We start from the raw sequence: 23,725 nt of genomic DNA, 5'->3' as shown, positions 1-23,725 counted from the left end.
TCAATTGCTGACTGTCAGACGCGGCAGATCAACTTAGGCAGCAACCGCCCCCATGCCTTCCTTCCCAGGGTCAAAGCTCTTGGCGGCAGAGACACCACGACACAAGTCCTTCCTCCCGTTAAATGTGGAGCGATGAATTGATGAGAAGTTATAGATAGCAAGTCATGTATTACGCTTAAGTCACATCTGTCATGAGGATGAATGAGTACTCTAATTGAGATCTGCAGGCGTTGAGCCCATCGCGTTTGCTATCTCCCAAGGGTGTCGAATGGGGCAAAAAACGCTGGCAATGGACAACTTCTTTATTAACACTTTTGGGATGCCACAACGCTTGTACATTCATTTCAGCCAATAGACTACGGTCATATTATTTAATTACTTTGAATAAAGTATTGAACATACCTATAATTTTCAAAAATATACTGTTAGTGGTGTAAAGATGATCTTCGGGTCCAGTTACCCGATACCTGAGATAAATGGTTCTAAGATAAAACGTCACGTGATGATGAATGGGCCGATGCGTGAATTCGTCCCAGTGTCGACATTTTGCAAAGATCCCCCCTTTTCAAATTAGCTCTTCAAAATGCTGCCCTGACCGCTCTACAGCGTGTACGCGCAGTACAAACAAGACACCGACTCTGTCCTCTGTCGCTGCCTGGCTTGCCTCTACTGCCAGAAAATGCGGCTATCCTGCAGACCTGCTCAGCGGGGCCTCTAAATCGAAGGGACCTGGCGGCCGCCCTAAGGGCAAGGCCAGAAAGGATGCAAAGAAACAGCAGCAAGCATCCCAGAGCGGAACCTCAGCCCCAAAGTACATCATCGCAATCAAGGACTTCATCCCTTTGGCTGAATACATCATCTCCTCTACCAAGCCCTTGATCTCCGTCCCCGGTTCATTCGCTGAGACCATTGATCGAGTTATCTACACGAGATTCAAGTTTGGCGACAAGATGCAGAAGCGTGGAATGGAACGGGATGATATGTCTGATGAGAGTCACAACTATTTCGTTGGAGTCTTGGAAAGCGTGAGGGGTATTTTGAGGCCTCGTATGCCTGTTGAAACTCCTGCATCTGTATCCATCGAAGACTTGACCAACCGCTTTAGCGGTCTGAACGTCTATGAACCCTCTCAAGAGTTCATAGATGCTCCTGACCTTGTACGACCCGAGAAGGTACAAGGCGACGACAACAACTACGAGGCAGAGGTTTCCCAGTCATTCGACGATACGTTCATGGCGTGTGCAGTCCTGGCCAAGGAGCTTTACAGCCTCAGATATCATATCACAAGTACCTGGGTCGCCTTGTACGGCCACTAAGATGGCGGTCTGGATGCAGGTACTGCCGCTGTTACCACCAGTGCTGCCATCGACCTAGCGCGAAGCCTCATGGATCAGGTCTTCCCAATCTTTGAATCGCGTCATGGAAGTACTAAACTTATGCACACATGTGCCTTTTTCCAGGCCCTCGCAGCTGGGTTTGCTGAGGAAGAGATTGCCGCATGGGGGGGTCCCGAGGATGGAAATGAGGGGCTGTATGACGTCGGAAACGAATTCTTCCTCAACACCATTATACTCCTCCAAAGCCTCGAATATACCGTAGGCCCGAAGCAGATAATGTTTTATAAAGAGGGTATGTTTGGGACGTATGACCCAAAGAGCGACTGGTCCAGGAAAGATGGTAATGCCAAGTTGAAAGAGGATAAGGTGATTCTCGGCGAGTTTTTTCTCGAAGCCGTGATGCTCACACGCGCAGTAGACGTCTATCCAGTTCAGGATGAGTTCCTACGCGGCGTTCGGGAGATGGATAAGACAGGAAAGATGCCCTTTTATCTGGTATTTGCTGCTCAGGTTCTCCTGGATATCCACCACTTCATGAGGGGCGGCACGGGTCTCGCATTTGAAGCTCTGAGCAGGAATATCGACGGCATGCGCGCCGACCTCCATCAACAAATGGACTACAATAAGGAGGTCAAGCCAGTCAACCGGTCCGCCACAAACGAGCGTGCACTGCGGGAACTTGAAGGGAAAATGCGCTATATTGAGGAGGATCCCATCTTTCGTGCCAAGCAGAAATTGGCGAGAAAGGATGGGGACTTGCCGGCAGAGACCCAGAAACACCGTATCGTGATTCTGTCGTCCATCCTTAGTGGCCTCCTCATAAACCATTTCCGCGCAGGAATTTACGAGCTTGGCATCACGGTCATGAATTGCTGGGGCTCCGTCACAGCTTCTGCGCACTTGTACAATGCCCTGGGGAGTGAGGGCCTAATTGAATCAGACTCTTGGGGGGACATGGAAATTGTACAGAGTTTCCTCGGCATATCCAATTTCTTCGTTGGTAATCCACCGACCGACAGGGAAGGCTACAACAGGCGATATCTTTTGCAGATTGGGTACTCGGCTTCTGCCATCTCCAGCAATGGGAGAGCGTAGAACACGAAACCGATGCTGGGGTGATTCAGATGTACTCGGCGTGTGATCCGAAGGGAAGAGAGCGAAGAAACCAGCGGAAGAAGGCGACAGAGGGCGGTAAGGTGAAGGCCGAAGAACTGCTCGTACCACTTGCGAGTGCTTTGACAGGTGAACTGACGGAGTTCGGGTTCCCTTACATGTACATGCATCATATGACGTGGGAAATATTAAACACGATCAAATCGGCCTGTGACCCCATACTAAGGCGATTGAACGGCCCAGCCTACCTTGAGAATGAAAACCAACTTCCACTTATCGTTGGGTATATCTTCGATGCGCTCTACCAGGACCCGGAAGGGGACGGAAAGGAACTTATGCGTACGGCCGCAGAGGTGTTCAAAAGGGTTATGCAAAAAGGTATCGGTGGCGGCGCGAAAATAAAATTTTGCGAACTCAATACCTCGATGTCAATCAAGCATAACTCGGAATTGTATGGGGAGAGTCATAAAAGGTATCATGAGCGTCATGGTGGTAAACCGGCTGAGGATTGTGCCTGGGACTGTGGTTGGCATGCTGACTGGGAGAATGATGATGAGAAGGAGAAGGAGAAAGAGGATGATAAAGACAGTTAAATGTGGTGGATGAAATCTAAAAAGGAAAAAATCTCTTTTTTTATGTTACATAGGTATAGAAAGGTTGTTCTCATTGTCTGCGTTTGATCTCAACAGATAACCTCTTCCTCTTACCCATCCATCGCTGAGCGTCAGTATCCGTTGCCGTGAGCGGCTCCTCTCTCTTGAATATGCACTAGTCGGATCTGGGCTTAGCCTGTTTGCATCTGCCCTGTTGACGCTAAACTCGAAAGGAAAGTACTCACTATGAATCATTCCCTATCAACTGCCAATAATACTTTTGACAGAAGCGAAAAGTAGGATATATAAAGTGACAAAGACGACTGGAATCACAGCGGAAACAACATCATAATCATTCTAGAATAAATAAAAGTCACCATGGGCTTCGAAAAAACCAAATCCGACTACTTCGACCTAACAACCCCATTTACATCTCTCCCCAAATATGGGCACCTCTCCAAGAAGTCTCCCGAGTACTCAGCCGCTGAGCCGTTCCTTCGAGGAGCACTTTCGGAGCTCAATGCTCAGCCCGATTTTCCAAGTATGCGCGCAGTAGCAGGCGATCCTGATGCTGTGATGCCACCCAAAGGACCAGACCGATACAAAGATATCGTCACGGAACTTATACAAATTCCCACACGAGGGGGAGTCATGATTGAGTTGAAAGTATATAAGAGTACGAAAGTTAACCGGGATGCTGCTTTGATGTATAGGATGCATGGTGGGAAGTGGTGTCTCGGACGTCATGAGGTTGATGGAGTGGATAATGTTTATGCGGCGATGAATCCAGATATCGTTGTTGTCAGTGTCGACTATCGATTGTAAGTCCTATTTCTGGACGGTTATGACGGCAAGGCTAATGAGACCAGGGCGCCTGAGAATCCGTTTCCGACACAGATAAACGATTGTTACGACGGACTTATCTGGGTAAGTTCCATTGAAATTCAAGAGTCCTGTAAGCTAACGATATCAAGTGCAAAAACAACGCAGAAAGGCTAGGAGTTGATCCTGAACGTATCATAATCAGCGGTGGTTCGGCCGGCGGTCAACTCGCCGCCTCTCTCGCCCTCATGTGTCTAAAGCATAAAATCTCCGGCGTCATCGCCCAAGTCCTCCACTTCCTCCCAACATGCCATCCCAAGTACTTCCCCAGAGACAAGTACGAATACGGCAGCTACATCCAAAACCACGACGACATCGTCCTGGACACATTGGGAATGGAAGATGCTTGGGACGCTTATACGCCTGATGCAAAGTCTGATTATCGACATTCTCCTCTTCTTGCAGAGTCCTTCAAGGGGCTGCCTCCTACACGTGAGTCTGTATTGATGGGAGTGGCAGCACTGTTGCTGATGTGATTTAGTTATTCAATGTGCCGGGCTTGATCCTCTACGCGACGACGCGTTGGCTTATGCCGAGGCTTTGAATAATGATGGCGTTGATGTTGAAGTTCACTGTTATGCTGGTGTTCCTCATTGGTTTGCTTCTACTTTGACAGAGTCGCCGCAAAGCATTCAATTCTTCGAAAGATTTAACAATTTTCTGGCGACGCAGACGAAAAGGTAGTTGACTGTAGTGTCGCTCGGATAGAGTGTATAAACTTGGGAGGATATGGAATTGAGTTTCGCATTATTGTCACGTTGATGACCTGGTTTCGGAAACGAAAGTATTTCTCCCACCTGCGCGCCCCTCGGTCTAGGGAAACGCCACCTTACGCAATTCTGTCCCATCGATGGGGCAGAGCGAGCGATGAGGTAAACTTTCAGGAGATCAACGTGAATAATCAGAACGGCATCCGAGACAGGCCTGGGTATGCCAAAATGGTGGCCACTTGTAACTTTGCTCTCGTATTGTGCTTCCATCATGTTTGGGTCGATACATGTTGCATTGACAAGGCAGACTACAACGGACAGTCTACCGCACGTAGCGACAAGTTCCATTGGTACCGTGTGCGGAAGTATGTTGCGTGTACCTTGATGATGTTGTCGAGGACGTGGACCCAGCGGAACAGGGGCGGCAATTTCGAAGAAGTAAATGGTACACGCGCGAATGGACGCTTCAGGTTGTGGTGTGATAGTTGACTTGAAATGCAGTAGGTCAAGGTGAGAAACCACTACTGCCCCAGTTCTCTGTGAAGCTTTATACCAAGGTCATTCGTGCATGCAGGCCACAACTTTACTCCCCACTAACCCGATTGGCCACTTGTTGTCAACATGACCCTATTGACATACCATGGGTAGATGATGTAATATTAATCCCCCTTTGAGGTAGTGTTACTCTAAGCAAAAAGACTGACAACCTAGGCTCTGCTTACGGTTGTTGTCCAATATCTACTGCGGGCTATACGTATCGAATCAGGCTGGCGACTAACGCACCTCGAACCATGGCTCAGCATCACTCAGGATTAATTGGCCAGAAGTACATCAGCCCCCGTGACTCGTTGGACGTTTTTGTCGACTATAAACCCCTCATTCCGTTCTTTTGCATCGCCACCTTGTGAGGTTGAGACCCAACACAAATGTAAGCAGGCCTCCAACTGAATTTGGTGAACTCTAATCTCAGCACTTTGACAGTTTTCGTCTGAAGATACTACATTTATTTGCCAAGTGCCTTACCAGGGTATCCCAGGCGTGTGATGGATCCTCTTAGCATCACCAGCGCCTCAGTCGCGTTGGCCGCTGCTGTCTTCAAGTGCGCAATTCATGTCAAACATATCGTTGGCACAATCGCCGACGCACCCGACACGCTCTCGGATCTAGCTGAAGAAGCTCAATTAATTCAAGGCGTACTACAGGGTGTTGAGGACGCCTTGCGGGACAATCAAGAAGCAATATCACGATGCAAGGTTGACGATGTTTTTTCAATTGCAGTCAAGGGTTGCCGTGCGACTTTGGCATGCATCAAACAAGAGTTCGAGCTGCTTTTCAATCGAAGTGACTGGAAATCTCGGTTTATGGTATTATGGAAGGAAGACGATATGAAAAGATTGCTCGGGCGCCTTGATCGCAAACGAGAGAGTATTCTGCTGTTACTTCAACTCTTAAACCTGTACGTCAATCTAGAAACCCGACATGCACTCTTACTAACATCAAGATCAAAGGAGTTCGATGCGACAGGTTCGGGCCCTGGTAGCCAAGAAGCAAGGTGCTTTAACAGTCGCCAAAGAGGACATCACAGCTCTTATCCCGACATATTGGAGTTGCCGCGATACAATCCTAGACTCCCTTGACAAGGAAACAGTTGATAGCATCTATGCAGACTGGGAGAACCGCGACAGCTTACTGAGCACAACTGAATTTGACTTTGATTACGAACTCATCAACACGCGGGCCTATCGCCGAGCTCTTACTCAAGCCCAAACTCGGAAGCCTCGGCAGCTACCACCTCGGAGAGAGTCTGACCACTCCACCCTGCTATTAAATAATAAGACCATGGAGCCAGTTGAGGATCTCATTGACTTAACCTGTGAGCCGAGTCGGAATACTATTCTGATACCATCACGTATGCCATCCCAGTCTTATAAGGATCTAGCAGGTCTGCAGTTCATGTCAATGACTGCACACGAGGCAGACGCTGTCGCTGGAAATTTCGACATACTCGATACCGCCGAACCTATAGAGACCGACAAGCAATGTATGGACGGCAGCAGCCTAGAGCTAGAGAGGCATGAAATACCCAGCGCCAAGTCTGACAAGTCTCGAGAACTCACTGCACATAATGTTGAGAACTATCGTCGCAAGGGAGCTCGGGCAAGAACTCCCACGGGCTCCAAAATGGCTATGGCGACTGGCGCTGCCACACAGGGAAGTCGACAATCGCAACAAAATGTGATTCAAGATGCAGTGACTGAAAGAAGACAAGAAGAAACCAAACAGAGGGTCCCGATTCCAAATGAGCTGCCGGAAACTCTGAGTCTTAGTAGCTACAGCATATCCACTGGACCACCGCCTTTACCACTGGCAGCCGAGCTATCCGATGTGAGACGATGCAGGAAACACTCAACACACTCATCACAAGCCAAGTACAAGTTGGCTGATTCAGTATACCAACCCAGTGGTTCAGAGAATATACCCGATGCCAACAGGAGACCTCGGACTAAACGTCGTGCAGACATATCACGTCCTGGGCAGCATGATCGTCCGAAATCTACCCGGAGCACCAAGGCCAACCCAGAATCACGCTCAAATATAAACAACCCCAAACTTCTCGAAACTGTTGAGGATGCCATAAGAAGACTCATTCTCCCTGAATTGGAAGCAGTTAAACGCGAAAAGGCACAGCGTGAAAGAAGGACGCGTGATAATAGGTACCTACCTCTGCCGGAAGAAGAATTGTATCCACGTCATTCTACGTTGACTAGGTTCTCCTGATAGTCTAGAATAACTAGAAAAATAGAATTCTGTGTTTGGCAGTGACCCAAATATGTTGTGACGTACAGATCCTCTGTCGGGAATCTGGAGTAAATTGAGATGACTCAAGCTTTCGTTTAAGTACAGTACGGCAAAACACAAAACAAATGACACGAAAGTGTCGAGGTCAGCCGCAAAAGCGTTAGTTGATCGCCATTATAGGCTATCAGAGGCGCAGTTGAATAGTCTTTATCCCATAAGACGGCCTTGTTGAAATGAACAGCTTGTGTGATTACATTAACCAATAGTCTACATCTTTTCAACCACTTTCTGCACGGCGCCTAGTTGGTCTTTCAGCTCCGGCCCGTGCGTTGCTCACAGAATCCTTCTGCAGTTTCCCAAGCCACTTTCGGTCGAGCTCGCCTGGTGATTGGGAGATGTGGTGGCTGACTTGAATGAAGTTGGGACTTGATAGGCCCAATGTTGACCGTGGTTCGATATCAGGCTCTCAGTTCTGAGACAAACATGACAGCAGCTATGTCCAACATGGGGCTACCTTGTCTGCTCTACAATATTGGTACTTCTACTCCCCCAACTTTGATCTCTACACACATCTCAATTATCATTTGTGCCGCAACTGGCGATATTCATCTCATAAAAATTCCATTCTGCTCTAGCTTCGTTCAAGAATGGACAGCTCACCAGTCCAGACGGCAGTGCTTCCATCAGACCCCGTGTTTGGGTCCGCAGACCCAATAGCATTCGCTTTTGCAATCGTCGCATCAATCCTCGCTTCCCTCACACTGATGGACCAGTTAGCTGGAGCTATCAAGCGAGGCGCAGTCCTCTCTATCATCAAAGGAATGAGATTATTATTCGCACCCGAGGCTGTCGATTCATTTCACCTTCATGGAGACATATGGGCTAGGTCAGATGCACAAAATCTACTCATTAATCATCCGGGCCTGATGCATCTCATGCTCCAACATCCATGCGCCTGGTCATCCTGTCCCGATCTCGACCGAGCGAATCTTGCCATGACAGATTTCATCAACCTTTCCTGCATCAGAGTTCTAGACGATTATGATGGCACAACTAAGGTTATGTTCCTGTTTCGATGGGCCATTTCTTCTGCTTACGCGCTGTGGCGATGGCATTTCCGAAGCAGTCGAGCATTCACTGAGAAAGAGTTCAACAAAGAATTAGACCAATGGTTCCTCTGTACCATCGCAAGCTGCACCGATATGTCCGAAGAGGAGATGCGCTTCCTAGAAAAGATAGCTAGTTTGCGAATGCTAAGATGGAACAGATTCATAGGGGATGATGCGCAAAAGCTTGCCTGGGAAGTCCCGCAGCAAAGGAAATACACAACACTTTGGCTTCTACTTGGAATGAAAGAAATTCTTGGAACCAACGATAAAGAAGGGTACCATAATATTGGCAAGACAGGTACATGGGTAAGCATTGATCACGTCGGTATGGCGATACACTTTAGGTTTGGACGCAAAAGACTTGGCTTCTGGACGGCGTGTCGGATATGGAATCTCGGGGACAGGCATTGGAAGACTCCTGCCGGGCACGCAGAATTGGCCATGAGTCCAAAGTTATCCTGTCAGCATCGATTGACGAGTGAAATACCAGACTTTGGCAACTGTGTCAACGTTGGCTTAAATTCCCTGTTCTTCATGTGGACCGACAAGGCATTAGTCAACGAATTACTACATCTCATCGAAACACTAGACCCGAACCACGGTCAAGGTGTTTCAATTCCGGACGACCAGCTCGTATCAACCATTGAGATCTTACAAGTCAAGAGCTGGTGTCGATGTACATCGATGTATAGATCTCTGGTCGGCTATCTTTGCTGCGTTCCCGTATGCACAATCTTCCTTCGGGGTGAGGCGATATCCAACATTGCGAACCTACCTTTGCGTGCTTCGGGTCAGATAGTCTATATCATCATACCCAGCGGAAAAGGTCTTCCGAGTCAGGCTGTGCCCATGGATACTCCTTTGGTAAAACAGGGAGATAAGGATATTATCACATGTATGATTGCCTTTCAAGGGAAGATTATTCTTGATACAAGGGCTGCATACGAACCTGTTGTACCATGAGGAAGTAGATATGGGGAAAGGCTTCAGATGACACTGGAGAAGGTCTTGCCACATAACAAAGCAACTGACACACCAAGTTTAGTATCATGCATCCACTCTCCCACCGTAGGCGGTTGTGTATCTTTGTCCATTAATAATGAGAGATCGTTGTAAAAGCGGTTGACCTTCTGCATAGAGAGAAAGTCCTGGATTTCTCACATCTCCTTCGTGATCCAGATATCTTGGTGTTCAGATAACAGCAGGCCCTTCTATGAAGTTGTCAAGAAAGCTCATATCCAACCCCTCCAACGTCCACGTGTCTCCGACAGGATTATCTGACAGTAGCGGAGATATTCCGACATCGCCACTGACATCAATCCCCGAGCTAATAGCCTGTGACAAAGCTGGCAGTGGTTCAACCGAGTTGATGCCTCGAGACACTGCTGCCCCACTCGCTGGTGTCTGACCCCAAGGGACCTCCATAACAACAGGCAAAGCTTCCTTCCCCTCCGAATCCCTCCGCAGAATCTTGATAACAGGACAATGCGGAAGATGAATCTCCAAAACCGTACCATCATCACTCGCTTTAACGTGATTACCCAACTCGGCATCCCTCTTGGTATCTTCCGAAAACGACACATGGTACCTCACCCCAGCCGTAACATTGTCCTCCATAGCCAACAAATAGTGAAGAAGAGTGGTTAACCGTTTTGAGATCTCGTCTTCGAACCTGTGCATGCTGGTCTCTGCTATAGAAAGGACCTGTTCAAGAAGACCCCGATCACTCAAGCGCTGCTGTGTGAGAAAGTGATATCCGTGATCCTCGATCCTTTTATGACGATGGTCGCATAAGATGTGGCCGAGCGTCAATGTAGTGGATGCCATGAAAGCGATAAGGTCGGTTCCCCGACAATAAGTCTTCGTTTGAGGTAGCGTGCGAATGGAGACAAATCTGGTGAGGATTTCTCGGCTTGTTGTTATGGCAGTGAGTTTGTGGTAGCCACAAGACTCACCCCCATCGGTCTTTAGAATGTATGGCATATGTAGTTGAAGTAAAAGATGATACTGCATGAGGTGATCGTTAAATCGATGTGTTTCACGAATCCTGTCAGGTAGCTCGGAATGCAACGTAAGACTAGGCATGATCCACCACTGCGCCGGCATCGAGGTGCAAGCGTCGCGAAGTATCTTGTCGATGTCTTTTGTGATTTCCGGATTGAAGAGGTCGACAGTCTTGCGGTTTAACAGTTTCGCACAGGCGACCGAACAAAGAATTTGTAATTTGCGATTAGCCGGGTGTGATTCAAGGTCTGCCACGAGAGGAAGAGGTTCGTCGGGTGAGCTTTGTGGAAGACCGAGCATCAAGCAAAGGTATCTATCGAAATTGAGAATTCGAAACCAGAGATCGCCGATATCAACGGTAGCTCCTCTAAAGGATGAAGGGGCTAACCCTCTGTTTAGCCCCATCATCTGAGCCATCGTCATGGCCCGACGAGCCGCAAGCCACGATCGGCGTAGGTCGCCTGAATAATTGGCGTAGAGCCCTTCAAGCATAATGCACTCTATGCCTTCGAGAGACGAAACAAGATCATCATCACATGTAACCTTGTTATGTGCGACTTTGATCAGTCTTGCCATGATGGTCTCGTAGCTGATGCTAAGCTTGTCGAGGTACTTCTCAGATGCTATCGGCACACCTTGGAGGTATGTAGCCAGGACAAGCATCTTCCGTGCAACGAGGACAGGATGTGAGCCTCGTGGTGGTAGGCGAAGTAAGTTTATTGGAGATGGAAAACCGGACGTGCGGTCTTTTGGGGGAGCGCAGGTAAGTGCGCGGATGATTTGTGATGGTTCAATCGGGAGGCCTAGAATGACTGCCATATCGTCGGATCCGGGCCAAGCGGCGACCAACTCTGTGTAAAGATCATCGTAAGGGCCTTCGGTGGCACCAGATGGTATTGAGTCTTCTGATCTTGGTGTGATGTTTGTGATGGCGTCCTATTATATGTCAGTGTCTACCATGGCGATTGTGTCTTCTTGACCCACTGTGGTCGCGCCATTGTGAGCATCAACAATAGTTTCGGTGAGAAAAGCAGGAGATGCATCAGATCGTCTTCGGTCTTCATCATGACTCCGCCCTCCCGACCCAAGACTCTCCGGCGAAGCAAGCCTATCATCCGACCGCCTCTCATTACTCTGCGCCTTAAGCAAATGCTGCACCAACGCCTCAACCTCTCCCAGCCGATCAACAAGATGCTTATTACTCCCCAGCGGTGGGGGATTCTCATCCGCATCCTGACTCACACAATCAGTGCCTCGTCTCTTACACGAGTCACAAACTCCAAGACTGTCGGAGAATATGCACTTGGCTTTCCGCCGCTTGCACTCCCAGCATGACTGCGTCCCTTTGCGGAGCTTCCGCCGTTTCGGGGCTGGTTCCGGAGCCAATGAAATGTGGTCGCCCATTTTTGATTGTGTAATTTGACGGAAGTTATTGATGGTATGGGTAAGGAGGGAATAAAGGGATGGATGCTGACGGTGGAAGGTCTTCGTCCGCCGACTTCCCGGAGATGATTTGTAATCGTCTTCAATTCTGATTGGTCGGGGAAGCAGGAAGGATCGACCCTTAGCCTATACGATGCGAGAATAACGCACCCAAGAAATGGCGTCAGACTGGCTCGTTTATTTTGACTCCCAGATTCAAGCAATCTAGACCGAGTCCGTCTTGGCGATGGTATCATCGGCGGACGAGAACGACGCTCCTGAGAAATGGCGGAATGAAGCAAATAGCAATGTTGAAGATACTCGCTATAAGAACCGGCTGGAATAATGTCTACTCAATCTTGTGAATTATTCTACACAAACATATTCAAGATAACAAACAGTAAATTTCAAAATGGTCAAAATCGCAATTGTTGGAGGAGCTGGAAGTACGTCCACCAACAAACATCCACAGCAGTCTACTAACAAACCACAGACGTCGGAAGGGAAGTCATAGACGTCCTCCTCTCCAGAAACAAGCACGAAATCATCATTCTCTCGCGAAAGGTAAGCAGCTAAATATCAAAACAGAAGTATCCTGGCTTACAGATCCAGGACACCCCCGAGAAGGAAGTTGCCCCAGGAGTCAAATGGTTCAAGACAAACTACGAAAATGTCGATGAGCTTGTAAAGGTCTTTGATGGAGTACACACTGTGCTCTCTTTCATCTCTGTCCCGGCTGGAGATAAGACTGCATGGCCCGCCCAGAGAAACTTGATCGATGCAGCTGTTAAGGCTGGTGTCAAAAGATTCGCGCCTAGCGAATGGTCTTCGTAAGTCCCTAGTCATCAGTATGCCGTCCGTCCTAACGGACTCTAGATCCAAGCTTGAAAACCTTCCCTGGTATGACTTCAAAAAGGAAACTCGAGAGTACCTGGCCGAGATCAACAAAGACAAGAAGGTAAGACAGCACCTCCTAGAAGTAGTAGATGAATCGCTAACTGAAGTCTCCAGGTCATCGAGTACACACTCTTCCAATACGGCTGGTTCACCAACTACATGACCTACCCATACAAGTCATCCAAGCATATTACCATGTTCGAAACGCCGATCAACTTCGGCGCCTGCCGCGCCACACTAGTTGACGATGGTGAAGCGCTCGTAACTCTCACCACCGTCCAAGACGCTGCCAAGGTCACCGCTCTAGCCATTGAGTATGAAGGAGAATGGCCTCTTTTGAGCGGTATCAGAGGTTCATACATGACCATGAACGAGCTAGTAGCTCTAGGAGAGAAAATCAGAGGTATCTTTACCGTCTTCCCCACAATAAGCATTTCTAATATTTCTAGGTAAAACATTCACTGTTGAGAAGTTAAAGACCAATGACCTTCTCGCTGGTAAAGTCAACACTTCTTGGATCCCAAAGATGGATCATCCATCTATCCCTGAAGAAGTCCGTGAGGAACTTGCGACATTCTATTGGAAGGGATGCCTTCTTGCATTTGGGGACAGCGCTTTTCACGTTTCTGATGAGTGGAATAAGCTCTTGCCTGATTACAAGTTTACTCAGCCTGAGGAGTTTTTGACTGAGGCTTGGGCTAAGATTGAGGCTGGCGAGAAGGAGGTCTTTCAGGACTATTAGTCGATTTATGGGGTAAATGGTCGTGGTCTGCAGTGTGCAGCTGCGGGAATGTGCCAACGACTTTTAGAGGACATGGTCATTCGAATCATAAGATTCAACCACTTTGCTGAACATGATAATTTGTTATCCTGCCTACTTGACTTTAAAGTTGACCCCAGGCAGAACAGGATGAAGAAAAGGTAGTAAGCATAATTTCATAATCTCCATGACGAGCCGGTATCATGAATCCAATGCTTGCTCGTCATGGAGATGATAAGATTATGCTTGCACGAGACCTTTTTTTTTTTCAGGGTACCCTAGGTACCATCGGGTTCAGGTTGTTACCCACTTTGCGTCGCGTCTTCTGAAACAACCAACAAATTCCTTCCAAAAGTGCGTGCCTAAAGCCACCTAATCTCGCCCAATAAATTCCTCTTTCATTCAACCATCCATCGCATTCGCATCCACGCACGACATGGCGCAGCAGCGCAGCAACAAGGCGGGGCATGATCTCGTCCCGCGCCGATCATCGCAGCATTGCCCCCAAATGCGGAAAGGATCAGCACACAGGGCTGACAGCCAATTCGTCCCAAAAGGGTAATGACTGGGCGATGGTCAATTCTTCCCCTTAATCAAGCTACACAGCCCGCTGGAACTAACCAATTATGTGCGGGTGGATTGAATCATGACGCTAGAACTTCTGGAAGGATTGTAGAAGTGCGAGGTGATCACTCAGCCTTGATAGCATGTCCGAAACCACGTCATTTGGATGATTGTATGGCTGGGGTTTTGTATATATAGATGAATGATTCTGCCAAGTCTGAGGTTTTAATCATCATCCAAAACACATCTATGACAGAAATACCCAAGCCATAACTCAATTCTACCTCTTAACAATCCAAACTTCAAATAACATTCAAACAACCAACCATTCAGACACGCAACCAACACATACCAAAATAACTCTCTTTTTGAATCCCAAAGCACACAGAATTTCTACAACCATAAAACACCACAATAATGTGTCTCCCATTCGGCAGAAAAAAGAAACAACAACAAGTGTACGACTACCATCCCCAACCAGCGATGGGCTACGCCGCAAAGCACTACAACTACGGCTACCCAAAGAAATACAAGAAACACCGCAAATATGGTCACGTTGGTGAAGGTGCAGGCCACGTGGGAGGTTTCTGGGGCGATGGCGGTGGTTGGGGTGGTGATGGTGGAGGTGGATGCAGTGGTGGTGATGGAGGCGGTGGTGGTGGATGTAGCTAAAGGGCTTGACACTGTATTATATGGGCGTTTTGTTTGGACATAGACTTTGGAGATAAGGCAGATTGTAGAGATACCATTTTGACTTTCATTTTAACCCATCTATCTTGCAACCCATGAAACCCGCACCAAGACCCATTCCAATTCTAATACACAATATACACTGATTATCCCCTACTTTCGTCTCCCATTAACAACCTCAAACTCCTTTTCAGAGCTCTTCTCAAGCTCCTTTTTAACCCAACCCCCAATACTCGAAGCCGCATCATGCGGACTCTCAAGATGTAACTGAAAGAAGCCCTGCAGCAGCGAAGGCGTAAACGTATCGTCTGGAATCTCTTTGGCAAACTGCCCCGCCAATTCTCTAATTTCGTTCATGTCGAGATGTGAAGTGCAGCCCAGATCGGGAGAGAACATGCGGATAAACATCTCTTCTGCTGATTTCCGGCTGATGTTGCCTAGTAGGACTTTCATGTCCACCCGACCTGGTCGGACGAGCGCATTGTCGAGCTGTTCGGGGTGATTTGTCGTCATTATAATAATTCGTCCCTCCACGGATCCTACTCCATCTAGGACGTTCAAGAGGCCAGATAAAGTGCAGTTTGGCGCAGAACCGTTATCGTGCCCATTATCAGAATTGGGACGGCTTGAGCGATCTGTCCAAACCGCATCAATATCCTCCAACAAAACAACACACCGAGGTGGAATTTCCTGAAACATCTGCTCAAGATCCGCATCCGTTGCAACGCTGGGAATCTTGACTTCGTAAAGATCCAAACCAAACTCTCCAGCAATAGCGACAGATAAAGACGACTTTCCAGTTCCGGGTGGTCCGTAGAAGAGATAACCGCGTCGATAAGGCATACTCCTACTCTGATACCGCTTCTGAGTCTTGGGATCCAAATAATTTCGAATATCACCAAGCAACTCCTGTTTAGTCTCGTTGTCGAAATGAACAGTTTCCAAATGTCGAATCGGTTTGCGAGCTTTCGGTTTCCAAGATAATCCATACCGATCGCGGGCATATATAATAACGAAGAATTGCGTTTGTCGATCCGAGTACTCGCGGCATGATTCGATGAATGCCTTGATCGGTTCCGCAGACCATCCAAAGCAACTCACGGTGATTTCCTCACCACCAATACCATCATAACTAGGATCCGACAGAGACGAACTAAAATCATTAACCTTTCTCGTAACAAGGAACAAATTTCTTTCCCAGAAAAGCCATCGCGTATTCCAATGCGGCGAATACTGAATCGAATGCTTCGTCTTTTTCAACGCAGCAGCCCGATCACCATTCTGACCAACATCAGTCCTTCCATGGAAAGAACGATAATGTCTTTCTCTATTCGCAAGAATCCATTTTACGACACTCCTGTTAAGAGGATCGCCGCCGGGGATTGTGACAGATGCGAGGAAGAAACGACGGATTGTGCCGTAGACTTCATGCCATGCGCCATTGAGGAAGCGCCATGCTGTAGGAACCGTGCCGGCTATGGCGATTAAGGAACCGATTTGAGTAATGTCGAGCTCTGACCAACGGGAGCATATGTCGCGGATGATGGCGATTCCATGGGTCCAGGGGTCGAGAAGAGGGCCGGCTGTTGGACCGATTGGTATTCGGTGTGACATACTCAATTGAGGATGAGCGCACCCATTGAAGGGGCCACACTAAGAGTAGAAAGAATGCAGTGCGAGATAATGTAATCACATCTGTTAACGAGCGACAAGGATTAAGAATGTTGTACAATTGGTTGAAGCGATGTTCTTATGATGCAATGCAACCCAGATTCACTGAGATTTGTTAAAGTTTTGGCAATATTGGAGATGCCGCGTTTGACCGCTTGCTGCTTTAGAGTTAGCGCCCCCTTTTTATCGCGTATCCTTGCCAATTGCTGCACATCAATTGAGTTTGCAGCGTGTCATCTTGCTGATACACGATCTGATTGAGATCTCAATGTAACCGGGAAAAACAAATATCCATTGAGCCATACGGATACAAAATGGATGTGCATTATTATCGCAGGAATTGATCGCTGCATCATTTTGGAAGCTAGCTCCCTTAAGAGGAAGCTGTTGTTGCTAGTCACAGCGCTACAGCCCCAGTAAACACCCTAAGGTAACCGTGCCCGTCCCACTGCCATTCAAAACAAGATCATACATTTTACCTCCATCTCAAGTGGCAAGAAGGTACCTGTTCTGCGCATCTATCCCAAGCTCCCGCATCTTTTCCGAAATCTCAACCCGAAGCTTCTGCTCCTTGATCTCCTTCAAGGGCATATTCAACATATAAACCTCCGCTCTACCCTTCGCGCCACATACTGGAGCTTCTCGCACCATACAGTTAACATTGCATTCCTCCCAAGCCACCTTCTTGGTCCACTTAGCCAATCCATCACCACAAAGACACGTGGTATCCTCACTAATCCCGAAGAACGCGAAGCCTTTGTCTGAGCAGTAGCTACCGCATACATCGTCGGACATATCCTTTGCTTCAAAGCTATCTCCGGTTAATACCGGCTTCTTCTCATCGTGCGTAAAGCAGCCCATTTCCTTTGAGTCCACACGTAAGTATTCGAGGTTACTGTATATTTGAACAGCGTTTTTACCGCCGCAGCCTGGTCTCTTATCGCCACTGCAATGCATAGCGCATTGTGAATCGTCGACGCGCTGGCTATTCATGACTAGGCGGGACCCGCAAAGACATGTATCCCCATTCTGCAGACCAAAGACTTGGTTCCTGTCTGCCTCCTCGGACAGACAGTATAGTTGGCATCTGACAACCGTCATCCCCCTGCGATGACCTTGGAAATCGTAGTGCAGGACAGAATGTCTCGAGTACAATTCTCGGGCGTAGCAACCGTATTTATTTTGTGCGAGGTTTGGATGTTTGGCAGGGAAGACGTCGTGTGTTGGGCCGACGCAGTAAGTCTGGCCTATGATGAGGCTTTTTGTACAGTTCGTTGGCGAGACTGATGGGTTGGCGTAGGCGAAAACATCAAGAGTGATGTTGTTTGGCACGAGGATGCGAGCGCAGTCTTCATCTCTTTGGACAGTGTGCCAACGTCCACAGTCTCGAACAGTTCTTTCTGCAAGTATAGCGTCCGCAGGCGGGTCGATGGTTTTGTCTGCATACTCCGACGGTCCTGTGGGCGCTACTTTGTCGGTGATGTTGTGGCTGTATTTACCACCAGGAGGGGCCTTTTGAAAAAGATTGGCGAGAGCCTTCAATCGAGACATCCATTTATCCTTCGGCTCGCTAACCCATCTTGAGTCATAGCCACCTCCAGGTCTCTTGTCCAGAGTCAAATAAGTGAACACAGCATTTGACTTGTACTTTGTAACTTTCTCCAATTGTCTTGAAAAGTCTCCAGCTTTCGTATCATGGTTGATATCAGAAACCACAACACCACCAATGCATGCTCCAATCTTTCGAACATACTCAAGTTTGAGTTTCCAGGTGTCTTCATCATCAAAGGTAAGCCACTCTCGACTATCCTTGATAACCTTCACAGCGCCCATTGTGTCAAGCTCGACCTGGTGCCTTTCATCCAAGTACTTCTTCTTGATCTCAGAATTTGATTTGAGACCGACGGTGTTTATGCAGTCGGCACTTGGGCCGCCTGAGTCGAACTTGCAAAAGGGTTCTGAGCAGTTAGGATTCGACGTGGTAAAAGTGCGAGTGTAGAATGCGAGACCCATGTTGATCTTCCCAATATCAACCCCCCCATCAACGAGCGCGCCACCAAGAACGCGTATACCCGTTTGGACCTCTGATAGGTTGGTGTGGGAATAGAGATAGCTGCCTGGCCATGTCCATGACTCGGGGCCATTCCAAACGCCTGCATAGGCGTTAGTATTGTGAAGTCACAGGAATATAGATATTTTACCATGCAGGTCGTGTGTCCTGAAGTTGATAAAATCAACCTGCTTGGCGACTTCTGGCATATTGTAGTGTGTAAGTCTCTGCCTGTCTGAACCTGGAAGGGCAATACTGAGACCTCTTCGGCTAGTCTGCTTCAGAGCATGGTTCAAGTTCCGTAGGAATACAGGGAGATAATCATAGTACTCGATAATCTCTGCAGACAACGAGTATCTCCAGTCGATATCGACTCCATCTAAATCATACGTCCACAGAAAAGAAATTAACGACCTGATAAAGATCTTCTGATTCCTCTCCGACCGAACAATCTTGTAAAACGCCAAAGTAGTCGAGTCCTCCGCATCGGCAGGTGGACCACCGACTGTGATAAAAATCTTCAGGTTAGAATCGATTTTCTTCTTCGCCGCAAGACGTTTATACGTTTCTGTGTCCTTTCTGAAATGCGGAATGATCTTCAGAGTCCGGGGATCGATACCAGCGTAGGCGAAATTGATGTGAGTGTAGACGCCATCTAGAATATCCTCAGGACTTGGGCTGTCGCAGTAAACACTTTCGCTCCAGTCTTGATAATATCCCACGACTCGTTTCATAGGGCCATTACCAGAGCATGATGGGATCGCATATGGATCACCCTGGCTTTGGTTGTCCTCAGCAGCACTAACGAGGAGTTTCCAGAGGAGTAGTAATGGCAGGATTAGAGCTGCCAGTCGATAGAGTGACCACATAATTGCAAATCGTGATGCAAAAAAGAAAGTCATGGCGCGTGTTGGTTTTATGGTTGTTTTAGCGCCAAGACTCGGGCCGTAAATGGACACTTAATTTTGAAAATGGGGTGACATGATGGAGACATTGACTCACGGCCAGCATCTCGTTGGTTGTTCGCAAATGATTTTCCTTGGCGTTGGTTCTTATAAACTGGACGCTATGGTAATTCTTCACCTGCTCAAGGCTGAAGCTGAAGATTTTGGAGATTGATGCCTAGAGCCGGTATGGATCCGCTGTGTAAACGAGAAGCTGCCTTGAGCTCAAGTGGGCCGTTTGCTTGAGTATGGAGTGTTACGCAGGTCAAAATTACACCAGACTGGTTTCCATAATATTTGCTGATCGAATATCCATCTCTGTCGGTTATTTTCTTTAACCTCCTAGACTGCTTATTGATGAGTCGGGCTTCTTTGAATTTGCCGAAACGCGAAATGGTTGCAGTAGCGTCGGACAATATTTATAAGCAGATGACATAATTCTGCTGAGCAATGAGATCAGTCTCAATCATATATAAGAAATCACAAATCTGACAGAATAAGAATCTGACCTCCATCATCCTCCATCTCAAACAACAAATCAATCCAATACTTACAATGGCTTCCAAATCCCTCTACGCTATCATCGCAGGCGTCGGCCCAGGTACAGGTAGGCTTACCTCCACCCCACTTCGAACCCCGCTATCTTGATCTCACCACTGACAAACGCAGGTCGATCTGTCGCTTTGCGCTTCGCTCAGAAATATCCTGTTGTTCTCTTTGCTCGCCGCCCAGAGAGTTATGAATCTACTCTCGCAGATGTTGAAAACGCTGGAGGCAAGGCCATCGGCATTACTGCAGATGTCGCAGACCCGGCATCCTTGAAGAAGGCATTCGACGACATCAACAAACAATTTCCAGACTCCCATCTCGCGGCGGCAGTCTACAACGTCGGAAGCGGCGGTTTCGCAAAGAAACCTTTCCTTGAGCTTACAGAGAAAGATCTCAATGCTTCCATCGATGGATCAATCCGATCATTCTTCCACTTCGCCCAAGCTACAATCCCCCGTTTACTCGACGCCGTACCAAATTCGCAGTACCCTCCCACACTGATCCTCACAGGCGCTACAGCTTCGATCAAGGGAAGTGCGCAGTTTAGTACTTTCGCAGCAGGAAAGTGGGGACAACGCGCGATGCATCAATCTTTGGCAAGGGAGTTTGGACCAAAGGGCGTTCATGTCGCTCATGCTGTTATTGATGGTGTTATTGACATTCCGAGAACGAAAGAGTGGGCGGCAAATGAGGGTGTTGAGGATGGGAAGATTAGTCCTGACGCGGTAAGTTCTTCGCAAAGGTTTGATTGTTTGAGGGTTGTGCTGACTTTGCTTTGTAGATTGCGGAAGCGTATTGGAATTTGCATACGCAGCATCGATCGGCTTTTACACAGGAGATTGATATTCGACCTTATGTTGAGACGTGGTAATGGCTTTGATTACGGCTATGCGAGGAATCAGAATAATAGATGATTTCTTTCTATAAATGGTCAACGTTACTGGTGGAAAGACAGATTGGAAGCTCGAGGCGAGATATATATAATTCAATACAATTCTTGATAGAATTAAAAAAAAAAAAAAAAAATTAAAAAAAAAAGAAATGTAAAAGCCATCCCATTATCCATTGTCAATCATCTCAGAACAACCTCCGGCTGGGGATTACTCCCCCTATCCCAGGGGAATCCATGGGACCCAAGTTCTTCCATCGATTTCTCAGTCTCCATAACCACCACACAAGAATACTCGCTAACATTCATGCTAACGATCCGATAAATGCCCCGAGCAATGTGCTTTGTAACTTGCATGACAGCATGGTGAACATGTTCGTCGGTGCCGGTTCGAACGACGCGAAGATTGGAATTGCCGTTGATGTTGATGAATATTACATCGACTCTGTAAATGACGGCGTTCTCTATGTCTGGGGCGGGTGGTGGCCAGGGGGCGGGTGGTGGCCAGAGGGCTGGGTTGGTGGATGGATCAACGGTGTAGTGGACTGCAGGAGGTTGATTTTCCATGATGCTCAATTAGCTTTGGCGCTGACTATGCAGAGGTATGATGGATGCTCGGAAAGTGTGGCTACTATATATACACATTTCAAAACCAACAGGATCACCTCGTAACTAGACGCTTTCTAGAAGGTGATTTTACGAGACCGGCCATTACTACTTAGGGTTTGCTGCTGACACATCTGGAGATAAGATGCCCGCAATGAATACTTAATAGACAGCACTTTTGATCACACGGCTACCCATTGTTGCAAAAGTCCCGCCAACGATGTACAGCACTTACAGTGAAAAGACGTTATCATTCTTCATACTTCGGTCTGATAGGTTGGCGTGGAACTAGCAGCCAACATGCATATTGACGTCGGCGTAACCTCTATCAACCCCGCTTCTGTCAACATTCCCAACAAGGAACCCAACACAGAATCTACTTCCACCACAAAACAGTCTTACTCAGTCCCTCCGATTTCGCAATCATGCCCTTCTATCAGGTTCATCACTCCTGCCCTCTCAGCAGTGACCAGAGACGCCGCCTGGCAAAAAGAATCACTGACTCACATTGCAACCGTTTCAACACACCGAGGTTTTTCGTCCATATTCGCTTCTTTCCCGAACAAAATGAGGATAATACCTATTTCGTGGCTGGCGAAGCTCATTCAGGTACCTCCAATCGTATCATCGGCTTTGTCCGCACGTCTGAGAACAGGTCTAAAATACACTTTGACCGTCTTGCCGAAGCAATCGAAGCGAGCTGGTACAGTGTCCTGGGGATGGACTCCCCAGCAGAGAGCGAGGATTGGACTGACGAAGAGGAAATGAGGAGACTCATCATGGTCACTTTCACCCCAATGGTAGCGCTCAGAGAAGCAGGTATGGAGATCCCGGAGGCTGGTCATGACCGAGAGTGGCTGGAGGAACAGTCTTTCTTCATCCAGACTATGGCAAACAGTGGTGTTCCCGGCTTTTCCGGATTGTTGGAAGAAGTTAAACATGGCAATGCTGCAGCATAGATTCGCGACTATCCCGCATCAGAAGTCCAGCCTCGGTCTAGTTTTTCGCCCATATCGGAGGCATACGAAAGCTGTTTCACGAAATCTTACTTGAGGAGATTGACCACTAATAAGATGAAGGACCAGTGGCTACCATGACTTAATGGGCAAGTCTACAAGAAAGAAATTAAGTGTCTGGCGACGATCTCAAGTTGTTCAAGGTTTCTTGAAAATAAATTCAATTGCAGGCAGAATGACAGCAATTAAAGATAGATGACGTGTGCGAGACTCAGAGCATTTACTCTTCGTTGGTAATTCAACTAATGGCTAAATATGAAGTACAAGAAGAATAAAACAAGCCATTATACACCAGGTCAATTACCGGCCAACATGAGTTGTCCTGCCATGGTCAGATCCCATTGCTGAATCCCATACCCTGGAGTCTCTACGCTAGTGGTCCACTGACTGAGCTGGTGGTCTAGCAGCCGTTGCTAAAAAAGCTTGTCAGAGCTGTTACCGCCACCAATTTCAGTCAATTAATCCGGATGAGACGGCCATTAATGCTGCGATTACAGGATTTTCCTTGATTCATTGCTTCAGATTAATTAGCAACAATGAGAAACTAAATCAGATTTTCTTTTGGACCCATCGTGAGTTGATGCTTATGCAAATGCTGCTGCTGCGATTCAGCCGCAGTGAATTGGCATCGTGTTCAACCACTGCAGCATCTCGTACCCTGACCACTACGCTTGACAGGCTTCTCCAGTAGCCATTTGCCTACGACAACTGAGAACTTGATTAACCTATCCTGCACCTTGCAGCAGACAAGCATCAGAGTCTGGCGTTGGCCATTCTTAATGTACTTTATCTAGCTCAGGTGTTCTTGGCGTGGCTTCGGGAGGCTGCGGCTGGCTGTTTGGAATCCAGATCCAGCTAGCATCGTAATCTCGCTCTAGAAACTATTGATCGGGTATCTGCGCCGCGTTCAATAGCCTGGTTTGGCTTGTGACTAAAAGTCCAAATCAGCATTCTCCAGATCGAAAGAAGGAAATCTCGATATTGCAGTGACAGTCACAGTTGGGATACGACGTTGCTAACTCAATGTAGATATAGGGGATTGGGAAGCGTTGACGAGATTTGGGTTATAAACAAAGCACGCATGGCCAAATTCCCCATGTTCTTCAGGTCTAATCACTTT

General features: G+C 47.7%; 12 protein-coding genes across 12 annotated transcripts; 8 read left to right on the top strand and 4 right to left on the bottom strand.

Annotated features, from left to right (window-relative positions):
• Nucleotides 1–439: 439 nt before the first annotated feature.
• B0J16DRAFT_367824 (uncharacterized protein) lies at nucleotides 440–3,099 on the top strand (the record flags this gene model as incomplete). The annotated part of the gene is made up of 4 exons (XM_046130157.1): nucleotides 440–479; nucleotides 607–1,287; nucleotides 1,318–2,337; nucleotides 2,388–3,099. 4 exons carry the CDS (start codon nucleotides 440–442, stop codon nucleotides 3,041–3,043), a joined length of 2,397 nt encoding a protein of 798 aa, XP_045990426.1. The 3' UTR covers nucleotides 3,044–3,099.
• A 129-nt stretch (nucleotides 3,100–3,228) lies between these two features.
• On the top strand, nucleotides 3,229–4,776 carry B0J16DRAFT_45416 (Alpha/Beta hydrolase protein). The gene is made up of 4 exons (XM_046133887.1): nucleotides 3,229–3,864; nucleotides 3,913–3,970; nucleotides 4,018–4,357; nucleotides 4,407–4,776. The coding sequence occupies exons 1-4, from the start codon at nucleotides 3,422–3,424 to the stop codon at nucleotides 4,607–4,609; spliced, it is 1,044 nt and encodes a 347-aa protein (XP_045990425.1). The 5' UTR covers nucleotides 3,229–3,421; the 3' UTR covers nucleotides 4,610–4,776.
• Nucleotides 4,777–5,551: 775 nt separating this feature from the next.
• Nucleotides 5,552–7,455, top strand: B0J16DRAFT_367822 (uncharacterized protein). Its single transcript, XM_046130156.1, has 2 exons — nucleotides 5,552–6,091; nucleotides 6,144–7,455. The coding sequence occupies exons 1-2, from the start codon at nucleotides 5,679–5,681 to the stop codon at nucleotides 7,411–7,413; spliced, it is 1,683 nt and encodes a 560-aa protein (XP_045990424.1). The 5' UTR covers nucleotides 5,552–5,678; the 3' UTR covers nucleotides 7,414–7,455.
• Nucleotides 7,456–8,081: 626 nt separating this feature from the next.
• B0J16DRAFT_379231 (uncharacterized protein) lies at nucleotides 8,082–9,506 on the top strand (the record flags this gene model as incomplete). The annotated part of the gene is made up of 1 exon (XM_046130985.1): nucleotides 8,082–9,506. One exon carries the CDS (start codon nucleotides 8,082–8,084, stop codon nucleotides 9,504–9,506), a length of 1,425 nt encoding a protein of 474 aa, XP_045990423.1.
• A 228-nt stretch (nucleotides 9,507–9,734) lies between these two features.
• B0J16DRAFT_379230 (uncharacterized protein) lies at nucleotides 9,735–11,951 on the bottom strand (the record flags this gene model as incomplete). The annotated part of the gene is made up of 2 exons (XM_046130984.1): nucleotides 9,735–11,483; nucleotides 11,532–11,951. The coding sequence occupies 2 exons, from the start codon at nucleotides 11,949–11,951 to the stop codon at nucleotides 9,735–9,737; spliced, it is 2,169 nt and encodes a 722-aa protein (XP_045990422.1).
• A 181-nt stretch (nucleotides 11,952–12,132) lies between these two features.
• B0J16DRAFT_392552 (uncharacterized protein) lies at nucleotides 12,133–13,608 on the top strand (the record flags this gene model as incomplete). The annotated part of the gene is made up of 6 exons (XM_046132006.1): nucleotides 12,133–12,415; nucleotides 12,463–12,533; nucleotides 12,582–12,799; nucleotides 12,846–12,927; nucleotides 12,981–13,269; nucleotides 13,316–13,608. Exons 1-6 carry the CDS (start codon nucleotides 12,382–12,384, stop codon nucleotides 13,606–13,608), a joined length of 987 nt encoding a protein of 328 aa, XP_045990421.1. The 5' UTR covers nucleotides 12,133–12,381.
• A 793-nt stretch (nucleotides 13,609–14,401) lies between these two features.
• B0J16DRAFT_331115 (uncharacterized protein) lies at nucleotides 14,402–14,957 on the top strand (the record flags this gene model as incomplete). The annotated part of the gene is made up of 1 exon (XM_046126539.1): nucleotides 14,402–14,957. A coding segment is annotated over exon 1 (251 nt), but the record flags the coding sequence as incomplete, so codon positions are not given.
• Nucleotides 14,936–16,667, bottom strand: B0J16DRAFT_331114 (P-loop containing nucleoside triphosphate hydrolase protein). The gene has a single exon (XM_046126538.1). The coding sequence runs from the start codon at nucleotides 16,492–16,494 to the stop codon at nucleotides 15,034–15,036; it is 1,461 nt and encodes a 486-aa protein (XP_045990419.1). The 5' UTR covers nucleotides 16,495–16,667; the 3' UTR covers nucleotides 14,936–15,033.
• A 370-nt stretch (nucleotides 16,668–17,037) lies between these two features.
• B0J16DRAFT_392549 (glycoside hydrolase superfamily) lies at nucleotides 17,038–19,868 on the bottom strand (the record flags this gene model as incomplete). The annotated part of the gene is made up of 2 exons (XM_046132005.1): nucleotides 18,753–19,868; nucleotides 17,038–18,704 (listed from the first exon to the last, which is right to left on the bottom strand). The coding sequence occupies exons 1-2, from the start codon at nucleotides 19,501–19,503 to the stop codon at nucleotides 17,038–17,040; spliced, it is 2,418 nt and encodes an 805-aa protein (XP_045990418.1). The 5' UTR covers nucleotides 19,504–19,868.
• Nucleotides 19,869–20,034: 166 nt separating this feature from the next.
• B0J16DRAFT_331109 (uncharacterized protein) lies at nucleotides 20,035–21,099 on the top strand. Its single transcript, XM_046126537.1, has 3 exons — nucleotides 20,035–20,152; nucleotides 20,215–20,819; nucleotides 20,876–21,099. The coding sequence occupies exons 1-3, from the start codon at nucleotides 20,101–20,103 to the stop codon at nucleotides 20,963–20,965; spliced, it is 747 nt and encodes a 248-aa protein (XP_045990417.1). The 5' UTR covers nucleotides 20,035–20,100; the 3' UTR covers nucleotides 20,966–21,099.
• A 34-nt stretch (nucleotides 21,100–21,133) lies between these two features.
• B0J16DRAFT_367816 (uncharacterized protein) lies at nucleotides 21,134–21,758 on the bottom strand. Its single transcript, XM_046130155.1, has one exon. It carries the CDS (start codon nucleotides 21,548–21,550, stop codon nucleotides 21,167–21,169), a length of 384 nt encoding a protein of 127 aa, XP_045990416.1. The 5' UTR covers nucleotides 21,551–21,758; the 3' UTR covers nucleotides 21,134–21,166.
• Nucleotides 21,759–21,849: 91 nt separating this feature from the next.
• Nucleotides 21,850–22,883, top strand: B0J16DRAFT_331107 (uncharacterized protein). Its single transcript, XM_046126536.1, has one exon. The coding sequence runs from the start codon at nucleotides 22,015–22,017 to the stop codon at nucleotides 22,546–22,548; it is 534 nt and encodes a 177-aa protein (XP_045990415.1). The 5' UTR covers nucleotides 21,850–22,014; the 3' UTR covers nucleotides 22,549–22,883.
• The last annotated feature ends 842 nt before the right edge of the window (nucleotides 22,884–23,725 follow it).

Source organism: Fusarium flagelliforme (assembly GCF_020744385.1).
Source record: "Fusarium flagelliforme strain FIESC 12 MPI-CAGE-AA-0113 chromosome Unknown B0J16scaffold_1, whole genome shotgun sequence".
Classification (NCBI taxonomy): domain Eukaryota; kingdom Fungi; phylum Ascomycota; class Sordariomycetes; order Hypocreales; family Nectriaceae; genus Fusarium; species Fusarium flagelliforme.
The sequence above is the reverse complement of the archived record's forward strand: the minus strand, read 5'-3'. Positions and strand labels throughout refer to the sequence as shown.